The 25,656-nt window shown below is 42.1% G+C and overlaps 2 protein-coding genes across 2 annotated transcripts; one reads left to right on the top strand and one right to left on the bottom strand.

Moving 5' to 3' along the window:
* Positions 1-1,468: 1,468 nt before the first annotated feature.
* On the bottom strand, positions 1,469-2,854 carry LOC115377998 (neurexophilin-1-like). The gene is made up of 3 exons (XM_030078101.1): positions 2,800-2,854; positions 2,536-2,636; positions 1,469-2,340 (listed from the first exon to the last, which is right to left on the bottom strand). The coding sequence occupies exons 2-3, from the start codon at positions 2,593-2,595 to the stop codon at positions 1,594-1,596; spliced, it is 807 nt and encodes a 268-aa protein (XP_029933961.1). The 5' UTR covers positions 2,596-2,636; positions 2,800-2,854; the 3' UTR covers positions 1,469-1,593.
* Positions 2,855-8,925: 6,071 nt separating this feature from the next.
* LOC115378189 (alpha-tectorin-like) lies at positions 8,926-24,449 on the top strand. The gene is made up of 26 exons (XM_030078373.1): positions 8,926-8,932; positions 9,277-9,395; positions 9,731-10,118; positions 11,561-11,584; positions 13,582-13,697; positions 13,946-14,224; positions 14,405-14,500; positions 14,670-14,835; positions 14,964-15,364; positions 15,466-16,042; positions 16,137-16,720; positions 16,953-17,514; positions 17,608-18,206; positions 18,557-18,714; positions 18,834-19,234; positions 19,355-19,551; positions 19,928-20,323; positions 20,420-20,703; positions 20,982-21,259; positions 21,416-21,535; positions 21,728-21,912; positions 22,517-22,677; positions 23,112-23,363; positions 23,468-23,627; positions 23,923-24,025; positions 24,300-24,449. Exons 1-26 carry the CDS (start codon positions 8,926-8,928, stop codon positions 24,410-24,412), a joined length of 6,726 nt encoding a protein of 2,241 aa, XP_029934233.1. The 3' UTR covers positions 24,413-24,449.
* The last annotated feature ends 1,207 nt before the right edge of the window (positions 24,450-25,656 follow it).

The raw sequence follows: 25,656 nt of genomic DNA, 5'->3' as shown, positions 1-25,656 counted from the left end.
GGTCGAGACGCATGACCACAGGGTTTCCTGCGGCACAAACGTCGGGGCCTATTGGACTGGCCAGCGGGAGCTCACATAAATGAGGTTAAGGCTGGGATCACAGATTAACTGATGAAGTGTTGTTTGTGATTTAAATAAGGAAAGACAAGATGGGACCTGTTTTTGTTTTGTCATGTGGCTCCAGGGCATTGCAGAGATCATCAGAACCTGGTATCAGGCCCTCAAATATCTACAGTGCCTCTTCAGATTTGCCTCGTCACATGACACTGTTTGCCAATAACAGTAGCAGCAACATCGTCGCTGATAAGTGGTGAGTTTTGCTAGGTAATCATGGGTTTTTCTGGGCAATATTACCACCAGAAACTCAAAAATAGTTAACTAACAAAATGAGACCCATAATCCATGAACCACGTGGAACATGTATGGCTATAAATTTAAGTTGTTGTTTTTTTTTTTATAGTATCTTACACTAGGGAGTGGCAGGAGAAAGAGAAGGTGTGATAAAGTGTATAAAGCAAACTCACACGAGCGCGTGATAACCATGCCAGCCTGCTGAGCCCTGAGGGCATTAGAAGATACATCTAAAATCCAACCACTGCTCATCTTTGTCATGAATCTCAAGGAAATTGAATCAGGTCAGCTGGACTTAGTTATATGTCAAAGAAGACATTTTGCCCTTTAACCAAGTGGCTTCATCAGATCATGTTGTTCACTAGACTGGTTAGTCTTAAATTATTCTCAGACTAACCAGTCTGGTGAACAGCATGATGGTTAGACAAGTGTCTCTCAACCTAAAGTTGACACAAGATACATGTGTTGGGTTTAAAAATTATTTATGGGATAGGAAGAAATGACACTCCTGTTCATGTGTGTTATGAAGGTTTTCTTTGTGAAATTCTGACTAGTTTTAGAATCAAATCAAACAAGCTGAAAATGAGTAATCACTGGTTTACTGTTCACCAATCTTCATATGCACATCTGTGGCTGGGTGTGTGTGTCTCATGAATAGGCTTAAGGGTAACTACGCTCATAAGCCATCAAGATTGAGAACCGCTCCTCTGGACAACCAATTAATATTTTCTTTGTCCAGACACTCAAATGCTCTTTCTCCTTTGAAACTGAAAGTACATTCAGGGATTCTTTTCATAAATATGTCATTATGTTAATGCTACAGATTCAGTTTTTAATGCTTAAATCTTGCCCTGGTAGGCCAACAAGGTAGAGCGGCACAGTCATTAGGCTTTGAGTCTGATCTCAGTATTGTGTATAGAATCTATTAGACAGTGACAATGCATTATCTTTCAACAAACCCCAAAACTCATTCATATCAGGTTTTATTCATAGAATAGGTGAAGGATTATCAGTGAAACTAAGCATTTGATAAAAACAGGCCAATGCATTTTTGTAGTTTACAAGCAAGACAGTACAATGCAAAATATATTAGATAGATTATCAGACTTGGAAAAAAAAAAATGGAATTCCTTGAAAACGTGTTAAGCATTTCCAAAGACAAAAAAATAGTTGCTCAAACCCTATTGCTCTTTTTGTGTGTCCTAAAACTTTGCTGTGCTGTGTTGTGAGGTTGATCTCCCATCAACCTGGGGGCAGGTAGGGTCCTGGACTGTGGTAGCTGTAGTCTGGGCAGACTTTTTGCACCAGCCTGTAGTCTGTGCTGTAGAAAGACACATAAATGCAGATGACCTGGAAGGGCTTGGAGCACATCCAGGTCACGTGGCTCTGGGTCTGCTCGTGAGCACAGGTCTTCGACGGGTCGTAGTTACACAGCATGACCTTCTTGTTGCGTTCCACTTTCTCGTAGTCCACCCGACAGTTGAAGGTCTTTGAGTCTTTGGGGTGGACCACGCTTTGCCGTTCCAGATCGAACTCCACCTCTTTCATCGGTGGGACGAGGCTGACAGACACATTTCCCACACCTGTAGAGTTGTGGCGGAAGTAGACTCCAAGTGAGCCGTTCCCATGATCCACGATCTTTCCCATTATCAGCAGATTCAGTTTGACTGTCTTGATGTTGGCATAAAAATCCCCCGAACCAAACATCTTGGAAAACTTGGAAGCTCCATGAACTTTCACAATGGGACGAAGTTTTATCTTTAAAGATGGGTCAGAGTCTGATTGGGAGGGTACTCCGAGCATTTCCCAGAATCCCTGCTTTGAGATCGGGACAGAGGAATGGACAGGACTCTTGGTGTTCTTAGTCAGACTCCTGGTTTGGAGCATCCAGTGCTTGAGTGTCGAAGGTCCATGTTCTCTGTTGAGCTCAGAAATTGCTGCTTTTCCAAAGGTGAAGTTGCTGTGGGTGTCGTCTTGCCCAAGAACCAACTGTAGACAGGAAATGAAGCAACAAAATATTGATAACTAAAACTGGAAGTCAATAGAGCAAAAAAGGGTCATGCATGCAAGAGGATTCTGATCGCACTCATTCATATTCCCTGGTGATATGGGTAAAATGTTTCATATCAAAAGTGCATTTGTCGTCCATGTGAGTGTCTGATTTACAATTGATATTTTACTTACCAAACAAATGGTCCCTTTCAGAAGTATCCAAACAAAACACTGCCTGGCGTGCATTCCCATAGTGCAAAGATTTCTCTCAAAAGATCCATCCACCCTCACCTCTGGTCCATCCAGGAAAAGTAACTTTTGGAAGTGAATACAGGTAGCACTCTGCCTTTTTCTAAGCCATGTTGAATAGAACAGAATAGTCACCAAATGGAATAGTCACCAAAAAGCACTTAAGACTTCACTGAAAAAATAAAAAAAAAAAGCTGTGCTGCTCACCTCACCTAACACACAGACTGTGAAGTTTTCTCAGAGCTCAAAGATTTTAAACACCCGATCTTGCTCTATATGCCTTCTCTCTCTCTCTCTCTCTCTCTCTCTCTCTCTCTCTCTCTCTCTCTCTCTCTTCCTCTCCCTCTCTTTCTGTCTCTCTCTATACTATACCATAACCCCTGCGTCTCTGCTCCAGTTCTATTTTGGTTTCACATCTTTTGCGTTCTATATTGGGCGATCATTGACAAACACTTCATTTAACACCTTTTTAATGAACCAGATTAGTTTCTTAAGTGGTGTGTAGGAGTCAGGCTGAACCAAGATGAAGTGATACTGCCCTCCTGTGGGCAGATGGTTTAGTGCAGGTTGAGCAGAGCATCCTGGTAACTTTCCCATCAGAGGGAACATTATGACACTGATATCATGTCTGCAGTTTTTCATTCAGAGATTCTGGATGAGCAGATCAAAGCAGGTCCAAAAACAGAATGTGTCAGTTTGATATTTGAAGAGCTTCATTCCAAAATGAGATATCTATCGTCTGACAAAATGAACACCTCCTTTCATCCATCTTCTCAATTAGCTGTAAATGAGAAGCTGATAATACACGTTATCACAAAATAAAAACAATAAGTCAAATAGAAACAGTCAACCCAAATCAGTGATACCAAATTTGATGTAAAAGTGTAAAAGTGCACATGACCAGCTAAGAGACCTGTTGATTAAACCTGCATGTTATACAGGCTGATGACTTGAGGGTTAAAAGTCATTGTATCTGCTTGTTTTGAGTTTTCTTCGTGAAAGTCTCTTTCCCCGACACAGGTTGCTGCTGTGACTGAATCTGGAGTGAAGGGAGTGGGTACTATCCTGTCTGTTCAATTTGTTTGTTCCTGTAGCTTCCATGCTGCTAAACACTCCCCAAACCCCTGCCGAGGCTAACACTGTGGCCCGCACCATCAGCCACATGAATAGACTGACTCAGAGTGTGTGTGATGTCACTGGCCAGAGGAGGCTCTCGTCTTATGTGCCTTGGGCTCACCGCCCCACAAAGTTCAAGTTTATTTAAAGCCCAGTGTCACTGTTTACAGCCTCATAATGTTATATATACCCACTAGAATGAACCCTGAACTTATACTAAATTATGTTGACGATTTATAATTCATCATAGCCATTGTTCAAAGGTGACATGCATCAGTCATAACAGACATTTCATGAGATGTATAAAGTCTTGTAAATTAATTATAGTACATAATGAACATGCACTGCATTACAAACTACAACAGAATCCATCCTTGTTGTGAGTGTAGCCTGCACAGCTTGAACACTGGAATAAAAACTGTCTCTTAGAGTGGGAAAAAAAAAAAAAACTGCTTTACTGAGCATAATCCTCATCTGTCCAAATACCTTTGGTGTGCTGACATGGGTGTCATGGCACACAATGAGTGTGTTCTTTAATAGGTCATCTGACATTTTTTTTTTTTTTTTTAATGTAACAGTATGACCCTGTATTAATGATGATCTGGATCTAGACACTGAAATGACACTATGAGGAAGATGTCCTCTAGTTTCACATTTGGCTAAAATCAGAAAGACATGGTGTCCTCTCTGCAGTCAGTCCTGTCTATCTATCACCTACTTTGATTTCCTTCTCCATTTTTTAGATTTTCCTCCTTTATTTTCCAACACATAACATGACTACATTTCAGATGCCTTAAGAATTGATATTAATGATAGATCATAGGACTGAGGCAGATGAAAGACATTTGAAATTGATTATTATACCAAAGACTTTTTAACAGATGAATTTCCCACAGTTGGATTTTTTAAGGATGCAATTGAGATTGGGTAATTTATTGGCACACCTAAATATAAGATATGCAAATAATTATGTTCACATAGCCTTCATGTTAATACAATCCTGTCTTGTTAGAAAAAAAACGATAACCTCAGAGCTGCAAATCCCTCTTTTTAAAGTCTGTTCAGTCTGTCTCTGTCAAACACTGTGATAGCACATCTGTTCTGAGCTTCATTAGAAGCGAGATCTCAAGGCTCCAGACATTCGTAGGCAGTGGAAACTCAGCAACACCAGACTGAACCCAGAGGACTTTGCTGTTAGAGGTTAGATAACAGATGTCTTGTTGAAATGTGACACACGGTTTAGTGGTCCAGCATTTCTGAAACGACTCGAGCATTAACAGCCTGAACTTCCAGATGAGCATTCTTTAGTCCACACAGACGATCCTGAAATGAAGAAAAGGGGAAAAAAATATGTGAACTTAATCATCCAAGTTGAACAAGCAACAAGTCAACTTGTGCATCACTACTTTCACTGGAGAAAGATGAACAGCACCTGCATGGTTCACATAAAATCACATAGCTGACTGATGAGGAGACATGGATGTTTAAGGAATCCAGGGGATTTCTCACACTTTTCAAGGATAATTTGGAAAAAGGCAGAAACAGCAGAGCTATGTTCTTATGTAATTATAGTATCTTTATTAAAGATACTATAATTACATGTCAGAGTCATATCAGAGAGCTGATGTTGCATAATCTCAAGGAAACTTGTCAAGGCAGCTGGTGCGTCATTTTGCACGTTTCATTTTTAGGACACGGAAAAAGGTTGTTCACGAGAAAACAATATGCAAGCAATAAACACGACACTTGAATGGCATTATGAACATGACAACATGTTTTTACATCTGCTTTGTGACAAACAAATAGCAAGAATAAGGAACAAGGAAATAATCTCCCACTGCATGACTGAGTGACACTACATAGATCTTCCATGAACAAATTAACCAAACGGTGAACCACAGCTCAACAACGTAATTACATGGTCTGTGACTGACCATTTTGCTGGGTGACATTCCACAAAGTTGATGCATGAATCAAATGGTAAACCGCAGCTCATCAGTGTATTGACCTGTCAGTCATCACTGGAAAAAAACAGCCGAACGTCCATGGATGAAAAGATAAAAATTAAGAACGCAGCCTCTGTGATCAGCAGGGGCAGATCATATTAATAGTGCACTAAAAGTGAAAAACAAGTTGTTTTCTGGTTTTGGTTTAATATCTATTCAAATTGTCAATTTGAAGGTGAAAATAGGTGCATTGTATATTTGTCTATCCTGTTATCAAAAAAGTTGACTACAGCCTTGTTTAGTCAAACTCTCATACAAACAACTATTCTCATTCACATACCTCATCATTCTGTCTTATATTCACTGTCATTTTGATTGTTAAACGTGATTATTTGCATTCACATATACCATTTGTTGTTGTTTGTATATGCTATCATTCTGTTTCAACTATAATATTATTCTCTCACACATATATTATGCCCTTATTTCACATACACGGCAAACTATATTTACATATACTATTCATACATACTTACATACACAAACTATTATCCTCTGTCACACAGCCTATCATGCAAGAACTTAATGTGTGTGCTCTGCGCAAGAGACAGCAGTGCTGTTTGTATGAGAGTATGATAATGAATGAAATAAAACGAGGTGATATATAGAAGAGGGTATAGCAGTATGTATGGAAGAGTATAGTAATCTGTGTATCAGTAAAATGGTAAATAACAGAAACTATGATTGTGCATGTAAGAGGTTATAGTTGTGTTTGTGTAAGAGTAGTATAAGTGTGTATCACACTCTTTTGCAGATTTGAATTATTTCAGCAAAAACATATTACCCATCAAACACAGTCTGACTGTGCATACCTACTGCAGAGTAGGTTGCCACAAAGTACAAGGTTGTATGTCCCAGTCCCAGAGTTAAACTTAAAATAACAAAAAGGCAGTTTCCAGCATTTTTTTGTTTGTTTGGTTTGGTTTGGTTTTCAGTGACAGGGTCACCAAACCAGTCTTCCGAAGTTTGAAAGACTCTCCTCTCCATTTATTGATAACAGACAATAAACACTGCAGTGAGGTTGCCTTGGGGAGGCTGCTAGATAAACACTCAGCACAGAAGAGGCTGGTACTGCTTATATCAGCAATTTGGGATTCAGTTTTCATTTTGGAGATTTGGGGGTGCCCTCTCTCTGATGGAAGTTTTTTTTTCAGGGCAGTATCTGTCAGTCTCTCTCTCTCTCTCTCTCTCTCTCTCTCTCTCTCTCTCTCTCTCTCTCTCTCTCCTCTCTCTCTCTCTCTCTCTCTCACACACACACACACACACACACACACACACACACACACACACACACACACACACACACACACACACACACACACACACACACATCCTGCCTTCACTAGTTGCACAATGTTGCAGTTTCTGTTTTGCTTTTGGGCCATGTTTTCACGGTCAGGGTTATGGTAAGGACGGAGACTGTCATGGCTCAGGTCCTGTAAATGTTGTTACTGGTGCAGGGCCAGACACTGATCTGTTGTCTGCCTGCACCAGGTAAACCTGTAAACTGCTGTGGGAGACGAGCAAACTGAAATATAAATAGCATATCTTCAACTCCATCGCTCCCCACCGGTTTGACTGTCATTCTTATGTGGCCAAGCTTTGCTTATACTCAAAGAATTTTAAGAATTTCATTTTACCTTCCAGAAGAGATTCCAGGGTTCCCAAAGATACCAAACAGATGGACTCAGCATTCATAGCAAAGTAGTGACACAGCAGGAATTTCTCTTGCCATGTGAAGAACAGTTTTGGCAGAATTTGCCACTTACAGTAATACACATTTAGTGCCATTATTTCCTGGTTTGAAAATTTCTTTCAGTGCATAGCTTCAATGACATGTTGCGAGCATCACATATGTTTGCACAAGTACTGTACTGTACTGAATTTGGAAAATAAAACATTTTGTTTCAAACTTTGAAGCTACTTAAGTTGAAATCTGAGTTCTGAAGATTTCTGAGCCAGGCACCTGGCCTGGGCGCTGTTGGGCCAGCTAGGAGGTTCCCTCCCTCATGCCCAGGCTGGGTCTCATACAGATTCTGTGGTTAGTACACACAAATAAAAGCACCTGGGTGGCAAAACCTATACAGCTTCTTTTGTGCAAACATGGTGTTCATCGTAAATAATCTCTGGCTCCCACAGAGCAGTAGTAGAGGGGATACACAGTATAGGCAGTATGCTCACCTCTTTTTCTGGCACTTTACAGTATACAGTACCCACCTGTCGGCCAAAAGCTATTGAACTATACAGGAGAGTGTACCTTCTTCCTCCACCTGTCAATTTACACACCTCATCATCTATAACCACAGCCCTGCTGCAGAGATCCAAAAACAACATGCTGTTCAGGTTCAGATTAGGAATGCCGTTCTGCCCAATCACAGCCTCCAGAGTTTGTTTTTTTTTCCAGAAACTGCTGTGTGATAATTTAAGTGTCACATTTAAACAACAGCTTCAGTAAGTAAAGCACTGCACCCCAAATCTCTAATCTCTAGTCTTTAATTCCAAATTATTTAGTACTCTATTGCTATTTCAGGCTTGATTTGCACTTCAAAACTGAGGGCAGTGTGAACTGATGGCCATTTACAGTCAACTGACTGAAAAATATGCCCACAGTTAATTTCAAATGGAAGTTATTTCTTAAGTTATTTCTGATTGAAAATTATAAAGGACATTTATAGATAGAGATCTGCAAACCACATATTTTAAGACTGAACACCTTTTTTAGTCATTCACCTTTATTATGAATTACTGATATTGAAGTAGGTATAAATGAGACTGAATGTTCTTTCAGTAATCTACGTGTGCAGGGTCTGAAATCAAACTGAAATGTGTCCAATAACCTTTTGAGACAATTATATCTCACTGCATGAGTCTGTTATTTCACCTACAGCCTTTGGTCTGTGTCTGTTCATTGTGCCTGGAAGATCTAGTGTTTATCGTGTTCACAAGAATGAGTCTATGCACAGACAGATTCAGACATGAAGACATAATGCCCCATATACCAAAAGGACATAAAAAGTGGAATTATCCTTTAAACTGGCAAGAATAGATCGACAGATACAACTAAGCAAGATGAAATCGTTAGTTGTGAGTGTACTTTGCTAAGATTGGTGCAGTTTAGCCTATAAGATGAATTTTGAGCAAACAAGTTACTAGTTGACTTACTGTAGGTGGACCTCTGCCTCCAACTGAAGATTCAGACTTCACTTGTAACATGCTGGGTCTGTGCCTTGACATATGTACTCTAAAATGCACAACAATTTGACAGTTCAGCTGCAGGCCTTGCGCAGAACGTGGTAATTCATAGGTGTAAATTCAAGCTTGGCAGACACTGTAACCATTGATACCATTAAAGTGGGTTTAAATTTTGCGGATCCTTCGTCATTCTGTCCAACCAACCTGGATTTCGTTTAAATGTAAATTAATACAGACAGAGCTGCCATGTAGTTTATTATGATATTACAGCAACACACTAGCTCTAACCTCAACTTGCAATGGCACTTGGCTTTGTTATAAGAGTTTGCAAGCCACAAAAGCTGACTCTCTTCCTGACACTGTCTCTCAGGGTGGCAACAGGCTCCAGCAACAGTGGCAGCAGGCGGCGATGAGTTAGGAACTCTCAAACCCCAGCAGCTGCTCCAGAACCAGAGCCAGGTCCCTGTGCTCTCCCAAGGCCAGTCCTGGGTGAGGGCTGGTCAATGTTTAGATTGAGATGCAGTGTTAGCCTTGGACCCGGAGATCAAGGCCCTCTGCTCACAGCGGTCCAGCAGAAACGGCTTCCTTTATCAACGTTGCCATGTGCCGTGTAGCTATCACTCCATCCTCCAGCTCCTGGTCCCTACTGTGCCCCCATATCCTCCAGCTGACCCATGTCTCAGTGGGGTTGGGCCATATAAGAGTTACCAAGAACATGCACAGGCTTGGGTCCTACTTCTACTGGTTCGGGGTGTCACCACATTTGCAATGCCGGCGCTGTCCAAAAGGAGCCAACCTGGCACTCACATGCTCCCTTGCAATAGTACCAGGTGGGGCCCCCCATGGAGCGTATGGGTATCAACATCCTGGGCCTGTTCCCAACCACTGACTGGGGGACTGCGATGTCCTTGTGCCTATGGACTACTTCACCAAGTGGCTGGGCGTACATAGTTCCTGACCAGAGTATGACCATAAATATTGAGTGTTTGGTCAAAGAGATGATCTGCCCCTTCAGTGCACCCGAGGAGCTGTACAGCAACCAGAGGAGCAATTTTAAGGCTACATTGTTGAGCGAGGTCTGCCAGTGGTTGGGCATCAAGAAGACCCAAACAACCACTGCACCGCTGAGGCAGTTTAACCACACCCTGGCTACCGCTTGCAATCCTCACCAGATTCCAGCAGCAGGACTGGGACCTGCATCTCTGTCTTCTGGTGGGCATACAGCACAGGAATCCCACTAAGTGCACCCTGGTAACTTGCAACCCTGTGGACTTTTGTGTTTTTCTCCCTCCCTGAGCCAGAGGTGGAGGGTGAAGCATGGTGTATCAGTTGCAGCTGGTGAAGAAGAACCAGGTGGTGCTCCACCGTGACCTGTTTGCACCCTACTGACCCCTAACCCCAACAACCAAGGACTTGGACACAGAGGGCTGTGATCAGGCACCCTCTTCATTACCCAAACTGCCTGCCAAACCCCATGGGCTGGCCCCAAGACAGCAGCAGTCAACTCTTGGGACTTTGTGTAAGGTTGCTGGGTTGGCGGGGATAGCCAACCATCTCAGGGGGGATGCAGTGTAACTTCCTAGTGTGTGAGCTCCCAGCATGTCTTGGGGCCACGGACTGCTGCATAGCCCCTGTCCATAGTTGTTCAGTTTATGTATTCCCATTGTGTCTAATAGAATCGCAATTTGTGCTGCTTATCATTTAGTCTTTGTGTTGTGCTGGAGTGATATAGCAGAAGGAAGTACTTCTAGACAAAATGTGAATACATAAACTGAGAGTGTGTGCAGCAGAGGCAAAAAGGACACCATTGTTGAAATGTATGAAATGCATCCTGATCATTGTGATATAATAGCCTTCCAAACATTTGAGTTGCGATACTACAAAAGAGACAATTACATCCTGTGTCCATAGCAGTAAAAAGTTTCTGCATGGCTGTTAACCACAAAAGTGATTGATATCATTGTGTGACACGGAAAAATGTTGACCAATAACTTTTTGTAATGAATATATGTCTCTCTGAGTAACCCAACTCAAATGTTAGCTCTTATATTACAGTGAGAAGGATCAATTTCTTTCATTTCAACAATGGTGTCTTTTTAATTTCTGTTGCACACAATGAAGTATTTTTTGTTACTGTCAGTGCACAACAGATTTTTTTTTGTGGTAACAATAAATTAGGTTGGATTCATCTACTTGATCCAATGACTTACAGGTAACTGGTACAACAGGTTTATGGGACAGTGACTAGCTCTTATAAAGCACTGCTCCAGTGCTGCAACATCTGAGAGAGGGACAGTACATATCAGCAAGAAACTCACTATGAGAGTATTTCAGTGATAATCAATAATTTTTAGCCCCTTGACCTATAAAACAAATTTAAAAAAACTATTTAAATAATTTGAGCACTCTGGTTTATTTTATGTTTGGTCAGCAGATTTGAATTGTGAGCCAGGGAGAATGGCCAGTCAAATGATTTTGTCCGTGCTGCTTGTGGGAATGATAGGTAAGTGTCTTACTAATTGTGCTAATTAACTGTTTTAGAAATGTGAAAAGAAAGAGTCAAATTTCACATTTGATCCAGTTATTCTGATTTGTTTCTTATTCTATGTACTTATTATGCTCATCTGCTTTGCTCATCTGTCTCTGATTTACAGGTTTGGTGACCTCCCAGACCACAGGTAAGTTGAAGGCGGTTAAAACTGCATTTAGACATCTTCTAATTTTTCATTGCATTGCATTTCATTTCATTACAAACATCACCAATTTATTTTAATGGCATGTAATTACAGCTATTTTAAATGTTCAGCTGAGGCTGATGTTAATATAATAATGAACGGTATGCACACACTTTGTTAGTTCTTTGAACTTTAAGTTCTTTGAAGTTTAATTGATTGGTTTTACACTGCAAATGGGTCATTCCAAATCATGAAAAAAATCTGTATCTCACAGCTACAGCTACCTCATTCCACTTACTCAGATTAAAGTTATAGGCTGCAGCTTTTGTACCTGCAAAGATGTGCTCCCATGCAGGTGATGTTGCCTGATGAGAGCTCATGGCATTGTCATTACTGAAGGATGAATAGAGAATGTGTTATGGCAATGCTGGTTTCTTGGTTGTTTTGTTTCTCAGAAATAATACCAAGTCAGACCTTTTCTGGCCTTGTCAAATGACAGAAGCTCGCATGTCCACTATCTGCAGCGCTCTTGTCTTTGGCAAACAATTACATTCAAAATGCTGCAGCTCATATTTTCACTAGAACCCAGAAACGAGAAAGCATTGCTCCTGCATTAGCCTCTCTGCATTGGCTGCCTGTGAGACTGAGGACTGATTTAATTTTTTTTTGTTGTTACAGTGTTACATTGTTGTTACAGTAATCAACAAAAATTTAGAATAAGAGCCCTGAAAATGATAATCTGAGAAAACATCACAGAAACTATATTATTCACTAGCCTCCTTAAAATCACATCTTCAACTTCATTTTTTTTTTTTTTTGCAAAAATGGCAGAGATACTGCCATTTGCCAGATACATGCCAGATTCTTCTGTGTACCACTTCATTGGTGCACAGAAGAAAAAACATAATGTTACCACCTACAATAACTCTGTATAATCTGGCATAATCCTGTATTCACAGTTACATTTCAATAGCCACATCATATCAGTAACTTTGTCAGCTTAATACTATCCAAAAAAAATGGTAAGAGCGAGAGGATTCATATCCAAGCAAGACCTAGAAAGACTTACCAATGCCGCTGTTTCCAGTAGATTAGACTACTGTAATGATCTGTTTTTAGGGCTTTCAAAAAAGCACCTCGGCAACTGTAACTTATTCAAGATGCTGCTGCCAGAGATTGGAAAAAATACACAGACATTACACCAGTCCTAAATGCCCTACACTGGTTACCATTTTATCAGAAAGCTATTTTAAAATCTTGCTTCTTGTCTACAAATCACTCAGTGGTTTTGGGACAAAATATATGTCTGACATGCTCGCCAAGAGTTAGAACTAGTGAAGCAGTGTTTTATTATCATGCAGCATATATTTGGAATAACCTCCCAGATGACATTAGAGAAGCCAACACTCAGACTTCTCTCAAACCTAGATGTAAAACCTTTAAGTTCTGCACTGCGTGCTCTGCCATGAAATGAAGCTGAACCTTGAGACCTCTTTTGATTCTATTTTTCCTTGAAGTCTACTGTATTTCTTACTGTATTTTATCATTATGTAAAGCACATTGAATTGCCTCTGTGTATGAAATGTGCAATTTAAATGAAGCTGCCTTGCCTCAAAAATTACATATCTTTAAACTTATTTATTATATATATATTTATTTATTCTTTACTTTTGGACACAATGGTAACAAAAATAACATACTTCATCTTCATTGTTTTGTAAGACATATATACCCTGAACTCGGAAAATAATAGATAGAGATCCATGCACCTATTAAGAAGATTGTCACCTTGTGGCCATTGTAGGTAGCTGCACTTTGTACAAGAGAAAAGAGTGATACACGGAGAGACATGGACATCACTTGAAGTCCTCCAGTTTTTATTTCATCCATAAAATGCAAGTTTTTGAAAATATTTTTTGGTTGTTGGTATGATGTAGAAACCTATGAGACTTGTATTTTGATGGGTATTTTTGTTGTGACCTACATTTTGTCATTCCCAGGATCCTTTTACCCAAGGTCTGGAACAGCGAATGGTCGAATAGATGATGGAAGCTCTTCTCTTATTGCCCTGCGGCGACCGTTTGTCTATTTTGGACGGCAGTACAATCAGATATATGTATGTAAAAATAATTTTGACAAAATGCAACATTCATATGTACTGTGGGCTGTCAACATTTCTACTATTTCTAGCAGTGGAATTAAATTTTCTACCACTGTTTGGCTGGTAACCTTTCTATAGGACAGTGTTGTGAAATAGCATAAAACAAAATAAAAATGATAATAATAATAAATAATGCTTGGAATGATTGAAGATGATGATGATGATGATGATGATGATGATGATGATGATGGTATGGTTTTCAGGTCAACAACAATGGACACTTGACCTTTGACGCTGCATGGGGCAGATTTGTTCCCTACCGGTTCCCAGGAAATGCATCCAGAGATCTCATAGCTCCATTCTGGACGGATCTGGACAACAGGCAGAATGGTCAAGTCTTATATAATCAGTACACCACTGGCAGTGTCCTCCAGCGGGCTACACAAGACATCAATACCTACTTCCCAGACCTTAATTTTGTTGCCAACTGGGTCTTTGTTGCCACGTGGTACGAGGTCGCCTATTATTCAACATCAGGAACAGTAAGTCAACTTAATCCAGTGTTACATGAAAATATTCTCCTGTATAAATGGTGAAAATAAAATGAACTGTCTAAGGACAAGTACAGTACATACATAACACATAATGACAGAATCAATGAAAAAAATGGAAGAAGTAAGTCAGATTTATGTATTTTAGATTATTATTAATCTTTTTTCCAGCGGACAACCTTCCAGGCAGTGTTGATCTCCGGTGGACAGTACTCATTTGTGCTGATGAACTACGGGACAATAGCCCAAACATCTCGCAGTGTACAGGTTAGAGCAAATTAAAAAAATATATATGAGCTTTAAGTTGCTACATCTAAATATGAGCACAATAGCATTGTCATGCACACATAAGACATACCATATATTTGATCAACATGAAGTAACACAGACAAATCTTGCATCCAATCCATCTCATTTATATGACATGTATTTCCAGGCTGGCTATGACACAATCAGCTCCCGCCACTACTTCTCCATCCCTGGGTCATTCTCCAGCACAGCCACAGGCAGTAACTCAGTTTTCAGACAGGGCAGCAATGTCAATGTACCTGGTCGCTGGGCCTTTCGGACAGACAGTGGAACAAGAGGCTGTAATGTTTCTGGTACTGCTTTTTCTGCTGGTCTGGCAGAATACATTTCCTTTTCAAAACTACATGATTTAAATTCATATTTTTATCTGCAAGCCAGTTACACTTGAATGACTTCATCTTATCCCTTCATTCTTTTCAAGGCTCCACCATACCACTGGGTCGTTCATTCTGGAGCGACAGCACCTGCACACGGTTGTGCACCTGCACCTCTCAAGGTGTGCAATGTCAGAGCCAAACTTGTTCCTTTTCCCAAATCTGCCGGCCAAGTGATGTTCAGTTCTCCTGCCAGACAATACAGAGGCGTACCTGCACCATTGCTGGCGATCCACACTACTATACCTTCGATGGAACTGTGTTTCATTTCCAGGGCACTTGCACTTATGTCCTCTCTGAGCAGTGTGGTCATGGGCTGCCCTACTATCGTGTGGAGGGCAAGAACGAGCACCGAGGCAGCACCCGCGTGTCTTGGACACGCCTGGTCAAAGTGTATGTCTATGATGAAAAAATCGAGCTTGCCAAAGGACATCGTGCGGAGGCACTGGTCAGTAATTTTAACTTTATACAGGACTTCTTAACATAAAATCTAAATATGTCGTTAAAAGGCTTTTAACACTCTTGATTTATTTATTGATGTGTTTCCAGGTAAATGGAACCTTTGCTAGCACTCCATTCTCCCTCAGGAACGGCAGCATCCAGGTCTATCAGTCAGGTTTCTCTGTTGTTGTCAGCACTGACTTTGGCTTGGTGGTATCTTATGATGCCAACCACTACGTCAGGATCAGTGTGCCCTACAGTTACCAAAATGCCACATGTGGCCTGTGTGGAAATTTCAACAATCATGGTGGGGATGACTTTCGAACACGCCAAGGCCAGGTTGTCAGCTCTGATGTTACTTTTGCCAATAGCTGGCAAGCACCAGGGGACAGTGAGCCAGGTTGTGAAGCCCGATGTGGGGGACGGGGCTGTATTTCCTGCACGGCAGCCCAGACAGCTCTATATGGCAATTCTGCCCATTGTGGTATCCTCCAGAACCGCTCTGGACCTTTTGCTGCCTGCCACCAACAACTTCCTCCAGAGAACTTTGTGGACAGTTGTGTGTATGATCTATGTGTAGGAGGAGGGTACCAACCTATTCTGTGCCAGGCCCTAAATGTGTATGCCAGCCAGTGTCAACAGAATGGCATACAGCTGCCAAGCTGGAGACGACAAGGCTTCTGTGGTATGGTTACATCACACATCATTTTGTCATTTAATCCTTTGAGAAATAATGTCCATATTGTAAATATTGCATAATGTTTATTGTCTTTGCTTAGAAATCCCCTGCCCAGCCAACAGCCACTTTGAGTCAGAAGGAACAGGATGTCCCTCTACCTGTGTGAACACCTATGCTTCCCATAACTGCCCTATTCCTGCTCAAGAGAGCTGCATCTGCAACTCTGGATATGTCCTGAGTGCTGAGGTCTGCGTGCCTCTTTCCCAGTGTGGCTGCACTTTTGAAGGCCGCTACTATCGCTCTGGACAAACAGCGATACTAGATGAGGACTGTGGGAGGCGCTGTACCTGCAGATCTGGCTCCATGACCTGCCACTCCCATGGTTGTGAACCGCTGGAGTCTTGCAGTGTGGAGGACGGAGAAAGAGGGTGCAGACCTACCAGCTATGCAACATGCTGGATAAGGGGCCCAGGGTCTTATAATACGTTTGATGGACAGAGATACCAGTACCCCGGGGCATGTCGACTGACTCTAACTAGAGTAATGGGATTGTCCCATCACCCTCATTTCATGGTGACAGCAGAAAAGGTGCCCAGAGGCCAGCAGGGTTTTGCACGTTTGCTGAAGTTTGAGGCAGAGGGGACACAAGTGTCAATTGAGATAGGAGGTAGTAGCAGAGTACATGTAAGTGCTTGAAACATATTTCATTCTAAAAGAGATGTGCACAATTTGAAAAATGTCATTGTTGTATTTTTCCCTCCTCAGTAGTAATATGGATGTAGTCCTATAATCTTGCAATCAGGAAGCTTTTTCTTTTCAAAAAGGATTTAAAGAGCTTTGGAATTAAATGCTAAGTCCTCTGGGAAACTACTTCTACATTTTACCTAATCGTTACTTTGCCACTTTTTATTTTTAGGTTGATGGTCAGCTCATCAGACTACCCTTCAGCTCAGCATCCAACCGAATTCGTGTCTACCATAACAACATTCACAGTATCATCCTTCACACGTCCTTTGGTGTGACTGTGCAAACAGTCTGGCCTCACTTTGTGCGTATCACTGCACCAGGCATCTACAATGGTTCCCTTGGCGGACTCTGTGGAAACTACAATGGTCACCAACACGATGATTTCCGTACACCAAATGGTATCCTGGTCAACAGTTCTCAGAGCTTCGGAGACAGCTGGCGAGATGGCTCCCTCGCAGCACACTGCGTGGAGAGAGGAGACAGGGTGGCTGAGGGGAACACAACAAATTATAATTCTAGTCAGTACTGTGGCATCATCGCATCGTCGAGTGGGCCATTTACCGCATGTTGGAACATGGTGAACCCACAGGAGCATGTAGAGGAGTGTATGGCAATCATGAGGGGCTCTAGAGACCCATCAGCTGTGCTCTGTGAGGTCCTGAGAGATTATGCACTCATGTGCCAACAGGCTGGCATTGCCTTAGGAGACTGGAGAAATGCAACTGGATGTGGTAAGAACCTTTCCACCTAAAGGACAGCTCAGGTGCTGATAAATTGTTATGACTTTTTTTCAATCACTCTTTGTCTTTTTTTTTAATCTCCAGAACAAACCTGCCCTCCAAACAGCCACTACGAAGAATGTGGAACCTCATGCCCTTCCACTTGCCCCAGCCTGTCATTCCCCTTCTCCTGTGTCACTGTGTGCCAAGAGGGGTGCCAGTGTGATGATGGATTTGTCCTCAATGGTAATCAGTGTGTGCGACCCACTGCTTGTGGTTGCCACCATGAAGGGCGCTATCGGCAAGGTGGTGAGCAATTCTGGGTTGGTGAGGAGTGTCAGAGCTTCTGCACCTGTAATGGCATCACAGGGGCAGTCCACTGTACCCCCCACACCTGCACTGCCCAGGAGTCCTGCCGTGTGGTGGAGGGTGACTTTGGCTGCCATCCCAGCCCCCGTGGCACCTGTTCTGCCTCCGGGGACCCCCACTACCTCACCTTTGATGGCAAGGCCTATGACTTCCAGGGAACCTGCCGCTACGTTCTGGTGACCCTGTGCAATAACACTGACAGGCTGCATCATTTTCAAGTGGAGGCCAAGAATGAGCCGTGGAGAGGGTTACCAGTTTCAATCACAGCCGAAGTGTTTGTTGATGTGTGGGGCTACCGAGTACATATGTCAAGTGAGAGGCGCGGTGTGGTACAAGTGAGTTGTTAGACCCTGAATTACTAAATTGCCTTGTCTGATTATTGATGTTCATAATTAAAATTTCAGGTTTAAAAGAGATGCATAATATATTTACTGTTTCTCATGATTAAATTCTTTTGTCTCTCATGATCAAGTGTGTGCAAGGAGAAAATTAATTAGGCTACTATATATTTTTGCATACCATTTGCAATTTGTATTAGGAAAAAATAGTTGTGTTAAAAAAACAACAAAACTTACCAGATAACGGCTCCTCTCGTCATCGTCAACATGAGGAGTATCTAAGAGCAAAGATATCTGAAAATAGTAGAGCGATACAAAGCTAATAGTTCTTTCAATTTCTGTATTAGGTGGACGGCATAACCAGTAGTTTACCTATTCTTCTGAATGGCAGTCGTGTTTCCATCTATGCAAGTGGACACCGAACATTTGTCAGTGCTGATTTTGGTGTGAGTGTCAGTTACGATGGATGGAGTACGGTGTCTATTTCCGTGCCTTCAAATTACAGGTTTGTGTGATTCACTCTAATCCACGTTGAAAAATGATATTCAAATTATATTCAAATTTAAAAACAACATACCTTCTGATGCAAAACATTGAATTCCATTTTCATTATCACCAATACAGTGGAAAAACATGTGGGCTTTGCGGGAACTTCAATGGAGACAGAAATGACGAGTTCCTCACTCCCTCTGGAGTAATGGTCACCACTCCCTCTCAGTTTGGCTCGGCTTGGAAAGTGGCAGACAACCACACATGCAGTGATGGCTGTGGCTCATCCTGCCCACGTTGTGCCAATGAGTCTCCTGCTAGGGCCCAGTGTGAGGTGATTCGGGCAGCTGAGGGCCCCTTCAGCTTCTGCCATGAAGAGGTGGACCCAGAGCCATATTTCAGTGACTGTGTGTTTGATGTGTGTATCTCAGGAAACAGAGGTCAAGATCTTCTGTGCAGGGCCATTGAGGCATATGTCAGTGCCTGTCAGTCTGCTAACGTTCGAATCTACCCTTGGAGGCAGAGCACCACCTGCAGTGAGTCAACCTGTCAATGTGTGATGTATTTTAGCTGAGTCTTAAGACCTCTCTGCATATATGCTTAGGTGTTGCATGAACATGGTGGAAGTTATCGCTAACTTATTCATTCTACTGAAGGGCTTGACTGTCCAGCCAACAGCCATTATGAGCTGTGTGGTACAGACTGTGGGCACACCTGTGCCAGCAGCATCGATGCCAGCTGTGAGAGAGAATGTTCTGAGGGATGTTTCTGTGATGAGGGCTTCCTGAGGAGTGGAGGAAGGTGTGTCCCTGTGGAAAGCTGTGGCTGCCAATACGATGGGTTCTACTACAATGTGAGTCACATCCCACAAATACTACAGATTTTAAAAAGTGTACAGTGTAACATTTTCATGGGAAAATGTTATTTTCAGTCTCATTAATGTATTTTATTGTTACAAGAAACACTCATCAGCAATGCATAAGACCCCATAGTATGATCCAGTCTGGCTTATGTGGTCAGGAACAACCAGTAGCATGTGATAGCATGTAACCAGCAACACATTATAAGTCATAACTGGCTAACTTTAATCAGTTACACAACTTCTTATTTGATACTCCTATTTTAAATTCCTTATACACTTCTAATTGCATGCATAGACTGACAATATCACAAAACTTTTGTTTCCATACAGTCCTCTATAAATAGTATTATTCTCTCACATGGTGCAGGCTGGTGACTTTTTCTGGACACAAGGCTGTTCCCAGCGATGTGAATGCTACGCCCCCAATGACCTGCGATGTTCTGCAGCATCTTGTACCTCCACACAGGAGTGCACAATCAGAAATGGCCAACTGGGCTGCTTCGATGCATGGTCCACCTGTACCGTGTGGGGCGACCCGCACTACATCACTTTTGATGGCGCAGTGGCTCATTTCCAGGGCACATGCTCTTACATCATCACTGAGAGTGTGAGGGGCAGCACCAACAGCACCCATTTCCGAGTAGTAGCCACTAATAATCACCGGGGCAACAACCGTGTGTCATTTGTGTCGACTGTGGACATATACCTCTCAAATCAATCAGAGATTGTCCATGTCAGGATTGAACCCAGCAAAAGAGTGAAGGTAAATTTACTCTTAATTATAATTTTAACATTATAATTGTTTTTACAGGACTGGTACTGCTGTGGGCCTAGCTAACAAAAACTCTTATCCTTCCAGGTAAATGGTGGTGCAGTTTCACTTCCCACCCCTGCAGGAACTCTAGCTCAGGTGATGAGGCAGGGAAGCTACGTGGTGGTAAACACCGATAACATCATAGTTCAGTTTGATGGCCAAAGTACTTTGCTGGTCAGACTGGGCCAGAGCCATCGTGACACAGTGACTGGCATGTGTGGAAACTTCAATGGTGACGCTGCAGATGACAAAGTCTTGCCCAATGGCACAATGGCAAGGAATGACAATGACTTTGGGGATGGTTGGAAGTCATCCACCAGCCAGCCAGGGTGAGTCGCTTTGACTAAATGGTAATTGTGATGGCAGCAGATTTAGTACATTTTAGTACACAGCCTTGCCTTGCACCTTCACCACAATGCATCCTTTATATCCCATTCACACTTTAACGTCTTAGGTGATCCGATCACAAGTGAATGGTGTGAGTGTGGTTGAGTGTATCTTCGGAGACAAGATACACACACCTTCAGAGGGTGTCAAGGACACATTGGGCAACAAAGTAAACAAAGTCAGTTGCAGTGTTAAACGTAACCCTCCATGTCTTCTGTAGATGTGGATCCACAGATGATCGTAGTGGTGGTGGAGTGGACGACTGCCCCTTCACGGAGGAGTACTCTAATCTCTGCAGTATCATCACCAACACTACTGGGCCATTCAGCACCTGCCACATGCACTCGGACCCCCAACCATTTTTTACTGCCTGTGTCTACGATCTCTGCCTCTACACCCCAGCCAATGGCATGCTGTGTTCTGCTGTGTCAGCCTATGAGAGAGCCTGCTCCATTTTGGGGTTGGATATTCCCTCATGGCGTTCTGATTTGCTGTGTGGTATGTCTGCAAAGGAGTAGCCAATAATCAAGATAGACTGATGAAAAAAAATATTGAAGATCAGTGGAATTTGCCATTCGGCCTTGGTGGTGTTGTATTTATCAACCCTTTGACCTATTGTTTCTCGGTCTCTTCCTTTTCCCTCTGTTTCTCCAGCGGAGTCAGACCCCTGTGATCAGCTGGACTGCACAGACTATGAGTGGTGTGGGGAGAAGGATGGAGTTTACGGCTGCTTCTGCGATGAGAGACACCATCGGCCCAACAATGAGAGTTATGGTGAGGACCGTTCCTTTGTCACTGTATTAATATGACGGTAGTTTTACTGTAAATGTTTGTGAACTGCAGACCCAAGGACAGAATAGATGTTTTTTTTAACCTGTGCTGTAGGGTTTCCCACTTGAGGTCTCTATTTAAGTTTGGCCATTGCAATCTCAAAATATGTCTTTTATTTCTATCTCCCTCTCATAGATTCATCTACCTCCTGTGTTAGTAGTTCAGGCAACATGTCTCTGTCCCGGTGCCAGCTGTTTGAAGCCGGCTTTCATCCCGATGCCCTCCACCTCAGGGACCATTCCTGCAACGGGACTGTCCAGGACGGACGACTCAAATTCCACTTTGATAATGATGAGCAGCTGTGTGGGACAGTTCTCAGGGTACAGGCTATAGTTTCGAATGACATAGGTGCACAAGTCTTAAAGTCACCAAATGCTTTAAAGCTGTGGTAATTAATTATGGTCACCAGACAGCAGCAGTGACCTCGTAAATAAACTGATATTCAATATATTCCCCCGTCTACCCACTCCATACCCTTTGCAAGATTATTATAAAGCTAATTTGCTGCCAAAACTTTTGCAAGAATATAGAATATAGGAGTTTTTCACCATGTGTTGCCTGCCAATTTGTCGTCGTGGGGTCGGAGAGCAGAGGGGATGACGTGGGAGTTGGGGATGGGCTTAGTGTTGGCACAACAAAGAAAGTTAGAAAACTGAAACCTGGTGATAAGAAGAAGCTGGCAAGTAGATCCATGGTGAAAATGGACCTACAAATGATGTCTTTTATGCAGCAAGGTCCTTTTGCCACACCTTGATCCCAGTGATATTAGTTAACACAGCTTTAAATGCCCAGTGATTTCTACAGGACAGCTGAATACAGATGAGCAAAACGCATTAGCACAGTGGACACAACTTTTACACTACCACTATTTATTCTTAAAGTTTTACTTGGACTGTTTTGTAATAAGCTCATTTTTCATCTCAGAGTAATGGAACCCACTTCATTTACGAGAACACCGTCCAGGGTGATGTGGACCCCCATGAGGGGCTGATTAGCCGCCAGAGGAACATCCACTTGCGCTTCTCCTGCGAGTATCCCCTGAGCCAGTCACTGTCTATGAATGTGGGCATCAACCCTGTAGAGAGGTGATGACCACAACATCGTATTTATCTCCTGCATGTTTCAAATGAGTGATTTCTTGATCAGCTGAGGGGCTGCTGGTGGCTGAATCAAAGTGCGGTTTAACATCGCCAGATACAACCACAGTTCCATTATTATTGTAAACAGTTATTTGTGTTGTCGTATTATCTATTTTGGTAATTGGTTGGGGACTTTTCAACATGTCCTTATTGCACCATGTAGAGACATTTTAGGGACACAAAGCCAAAAAGAGCGCTGAAACTAGAGAGGAGTGGATTGAAGTTGGGTGAACATAGGTTTCATCTTTTGCATTTTTTTTTTGATGATGTCAAAAAAAAAACAAACAAAAAACCAACCCTTTGGCCATATAAAATATAAAAACCTACAACCTATGAGTTCTTTCTTAAGTGTAATCATATTGTATAATGTTTTTCTGCAGCATTGTGAACAGGAAGCTTCCAGTTGGGCAAGGTCGCTATCAAATGAGAATGATCCCCTATCTGGATGCTGGTTTCCGCTTCCCCTTCACCACTTCCAGCAACATAGAAATGGAAGTGGACCAAAGGTTGTATGTGGAGCTGCGGACAGATGGAATTGACAGTCGGCAGATTTCCACTGTTCTGGACTCCTGTTGGGCCACACCCGTCAATGTAGCCAGCTACCCTGTCCGATGGGATCTCCTCGCCTCAGAGTAAAGGAGTTGTTGTATTTTAACTTCTTTTAACTATTTTGATACAAATGTTCTCTTGTAATTCATAGCTATGTCTATCTGCCTCCTCCTTCGCTGTGCTCCAGGTGTCCCAACGAAGCAGACGGTACAGTGGAGCTGCTGCAGAATGGCATGTCCACTGTGTCCCGTTTCTCCTTCAGGATGTTCACCTTCACCAACTTTTCCACGCTCTACCTGCACTGCCAGGTCCACCTGTGTCTTCTGAGACACAACAACTGCACCGCTGTACGTACTATCTACATAGCTGCTCATCTACTCTGAATATTCTGTGGTATCATCTGTTGTAACATCGAGGAATATACACACTGATGGTGGCACTAGTGGAATGCCATTGGTGACAGTGATCATTGTAGAGATTTTTCTGTTTTTTAAAAGGCAACAGCTATGAGCACTGCAACAGGCAATGCATCCATGTGAAGCCATGTTTTTATGATGTCCTTGAGTACGTCAGTGGTCTTTTACTGTAAGTCACTCTGAATAAGGGCGCCAGCTGAATGCTTATAATGTTGTGTTCCTGCAGCGCTGCTACCCAGGACATCACACGAGGGTTTCTCGGGATGTGTCCTTCCATGACACTGCAGCCATCTCTGTGGGACCTCTGACCATGACGCACAGTGACCAAAGTACTAACGGCACATTTCTTAACTTAATTTCTTCAATATTTTTGAAGCTGACAATCCAATCAATGCATCAACACTGCAATGTTTTAATGCTATAAATATGTGTAAGGTGCTATACTAAAGATCAAATGTTTTAATAGCAACGACTTTTAAATATTGTACATTTGGAGAAAATCCACTGTAAATTAACCACAGCATCATATACATTTGACTGTAACTATGGCATACCTCTACCTCGGTAGTTTTATTTTGTTTTTGTTTTTTTTTTCTTTTACAGACCTTCTGCTTCATTTGAACAGAAGAAACGCAGAATCAAGTGATGCTCCGATCCAGTTTGCCTCCCTGGTGACTCTGCTCGTCAGTGTACTGACTGCCACAGCTCTGACTTAGGATGGATGGATACACACACAGACAGACAAATACATATGCCCAAATACATTATGTGTACTTTAACTACTGGGCAATAACTATAGTGCTTGCAGAATCTACCATGATTTTTATTTTGCTGTGATATACTTCGAAATTGTTTTAAAGTGTAACTGAGAGTTTAGATAGATAGTGATTAAATGGTGGTGGGTGGATTTGTTACGTATTTGAAAAATATAGAACTATTTACATAGATGGTTTGGTCATTATCGGTGAGTACAATGGTGATACTGGCATGACATACAGTTTTTTAAATGTTAATGAATAACTGCAGATATTCACCATACAGTTTGCCCCTGAAAATGATTTCTCTCTGGGAAGACATGCTCTTGTGCCCATTTGTACTTGTTCATGTGAAGGGAAAAAGAAGTATTTTTTTCTTTGAAATGGTAGGGGGTGGCCTGCTTAAAGAGTCAGACTGTCTACAACTCATATTTACTCTATAACTTTGAATGATGTTTATCAATTGTAACCTCTGGACATTTACAGTATCACCGGATAATCTGCAAAAGTCTGTTATAGAAGACGTATCACGTATAATGAAATAGAAAGTGATAATGGAAATGATGTTGATGTGATATGAAGTATGAATCTCTGCTCTCAGTCTAATTGTAGCCTTGGTCTATCTTATATGATTTTATTTCCTGACGAAACTTTGGCTGATTATATCGCTTGATATCTGAATTCTTCACCTTGATAAATAAATGCTTTGCTCTGTTGTAACGCAAAAACTTTGAGTCACTTGAGTTTCATTTTGTCAATCTAACACTGTGAGTGAAACATATCCATATAGTAAGTTCATGATGAACACAGAAGGATGAAGTCAGATGTCCACCATGATTGGTGCAAGTTGCCCTGGTGGATGAGACACTTCTTGGCTGTTTGGTGTTGCCGTGGAGGAGCAATCAGTTTCATCTGGTGGATGCTGGATATAAATGTAAAAATGCATCATTCTTCAAAAGCTTGACATAGCGGTGTCTGAGATACTGAATGTGAGTTTCTGGTGTTTTGGACTTTTTGTTTTTTCTGTGTTTTCCTTGTGTTTTTGGTGTAGTTCCCTCTTGTGTCACTTCCATTAGTGGTTTCACCTGTGTCTGGTTAGTCTTGTTTGTCTCTCCCAGTTCCTCACTTGTCCTCACTTGTGCTCCTGCCCCTTCCCCAGGTGTGTCTTGTCTTCTTGTTAGTTCCTTGTGTATTTAAGTCCTGTC

This window comes from Myripristis murdjan, chromosome 19, assembly GCF_902150065.1.
Source record: "Myripristis murdjan chromosome 19, fMyrMur1.1, whole genome shotgun sequence".
Classification (NCBI taxonomy): Eukaryota; Metazoa; Chordata; class Actinopteri; order Holocentriformes; family Holocentridae; genus Myripristis; species Myripristis murdjan.
This window is presented reverse-complemented; position numbering and strand designations above follow the sequence as displayed.

What these genes read in the sequence shown, in the direction of transcription:
- LOC115378189 (XM_030078373.1), top strand. An exon ending in TCTCCCAAGGCCAGTCCTGG is followed by an intron (nt 9,396 to 9,730) that starts GTGAGGGCTGGT and finishes CCCTTGCAATAG; the next exon opens with TACCAGGTGGGGCCCCCCAT. An exon ending in GAGGTAGTAGCAGAGTACAT is followed by an intron (nt 16,721 to 16,952) that starts GTAAGTGCTTGA and finishes TTTTATTTTTAG; the next exon opens with GTTGATGGTCAGCTCATCAG.
- LOC115377998 (XM_030078101.1), bottom strand. Translation starts at nt 2,595, where the DNA reads ATGGGAATGCACGCCAGGCAGTGTTTTGTTTGGATACTTCTGAAAGGG. An exon ending in TGAAAGGGACCATTTGTTTG is followed by an intron (nt 2,341 to 2,535) that starts GTAAGTAAAATA and finishes TCCTGTCTACAG; the next exon opens with TTGGTTCTTGGGCAAGACGA.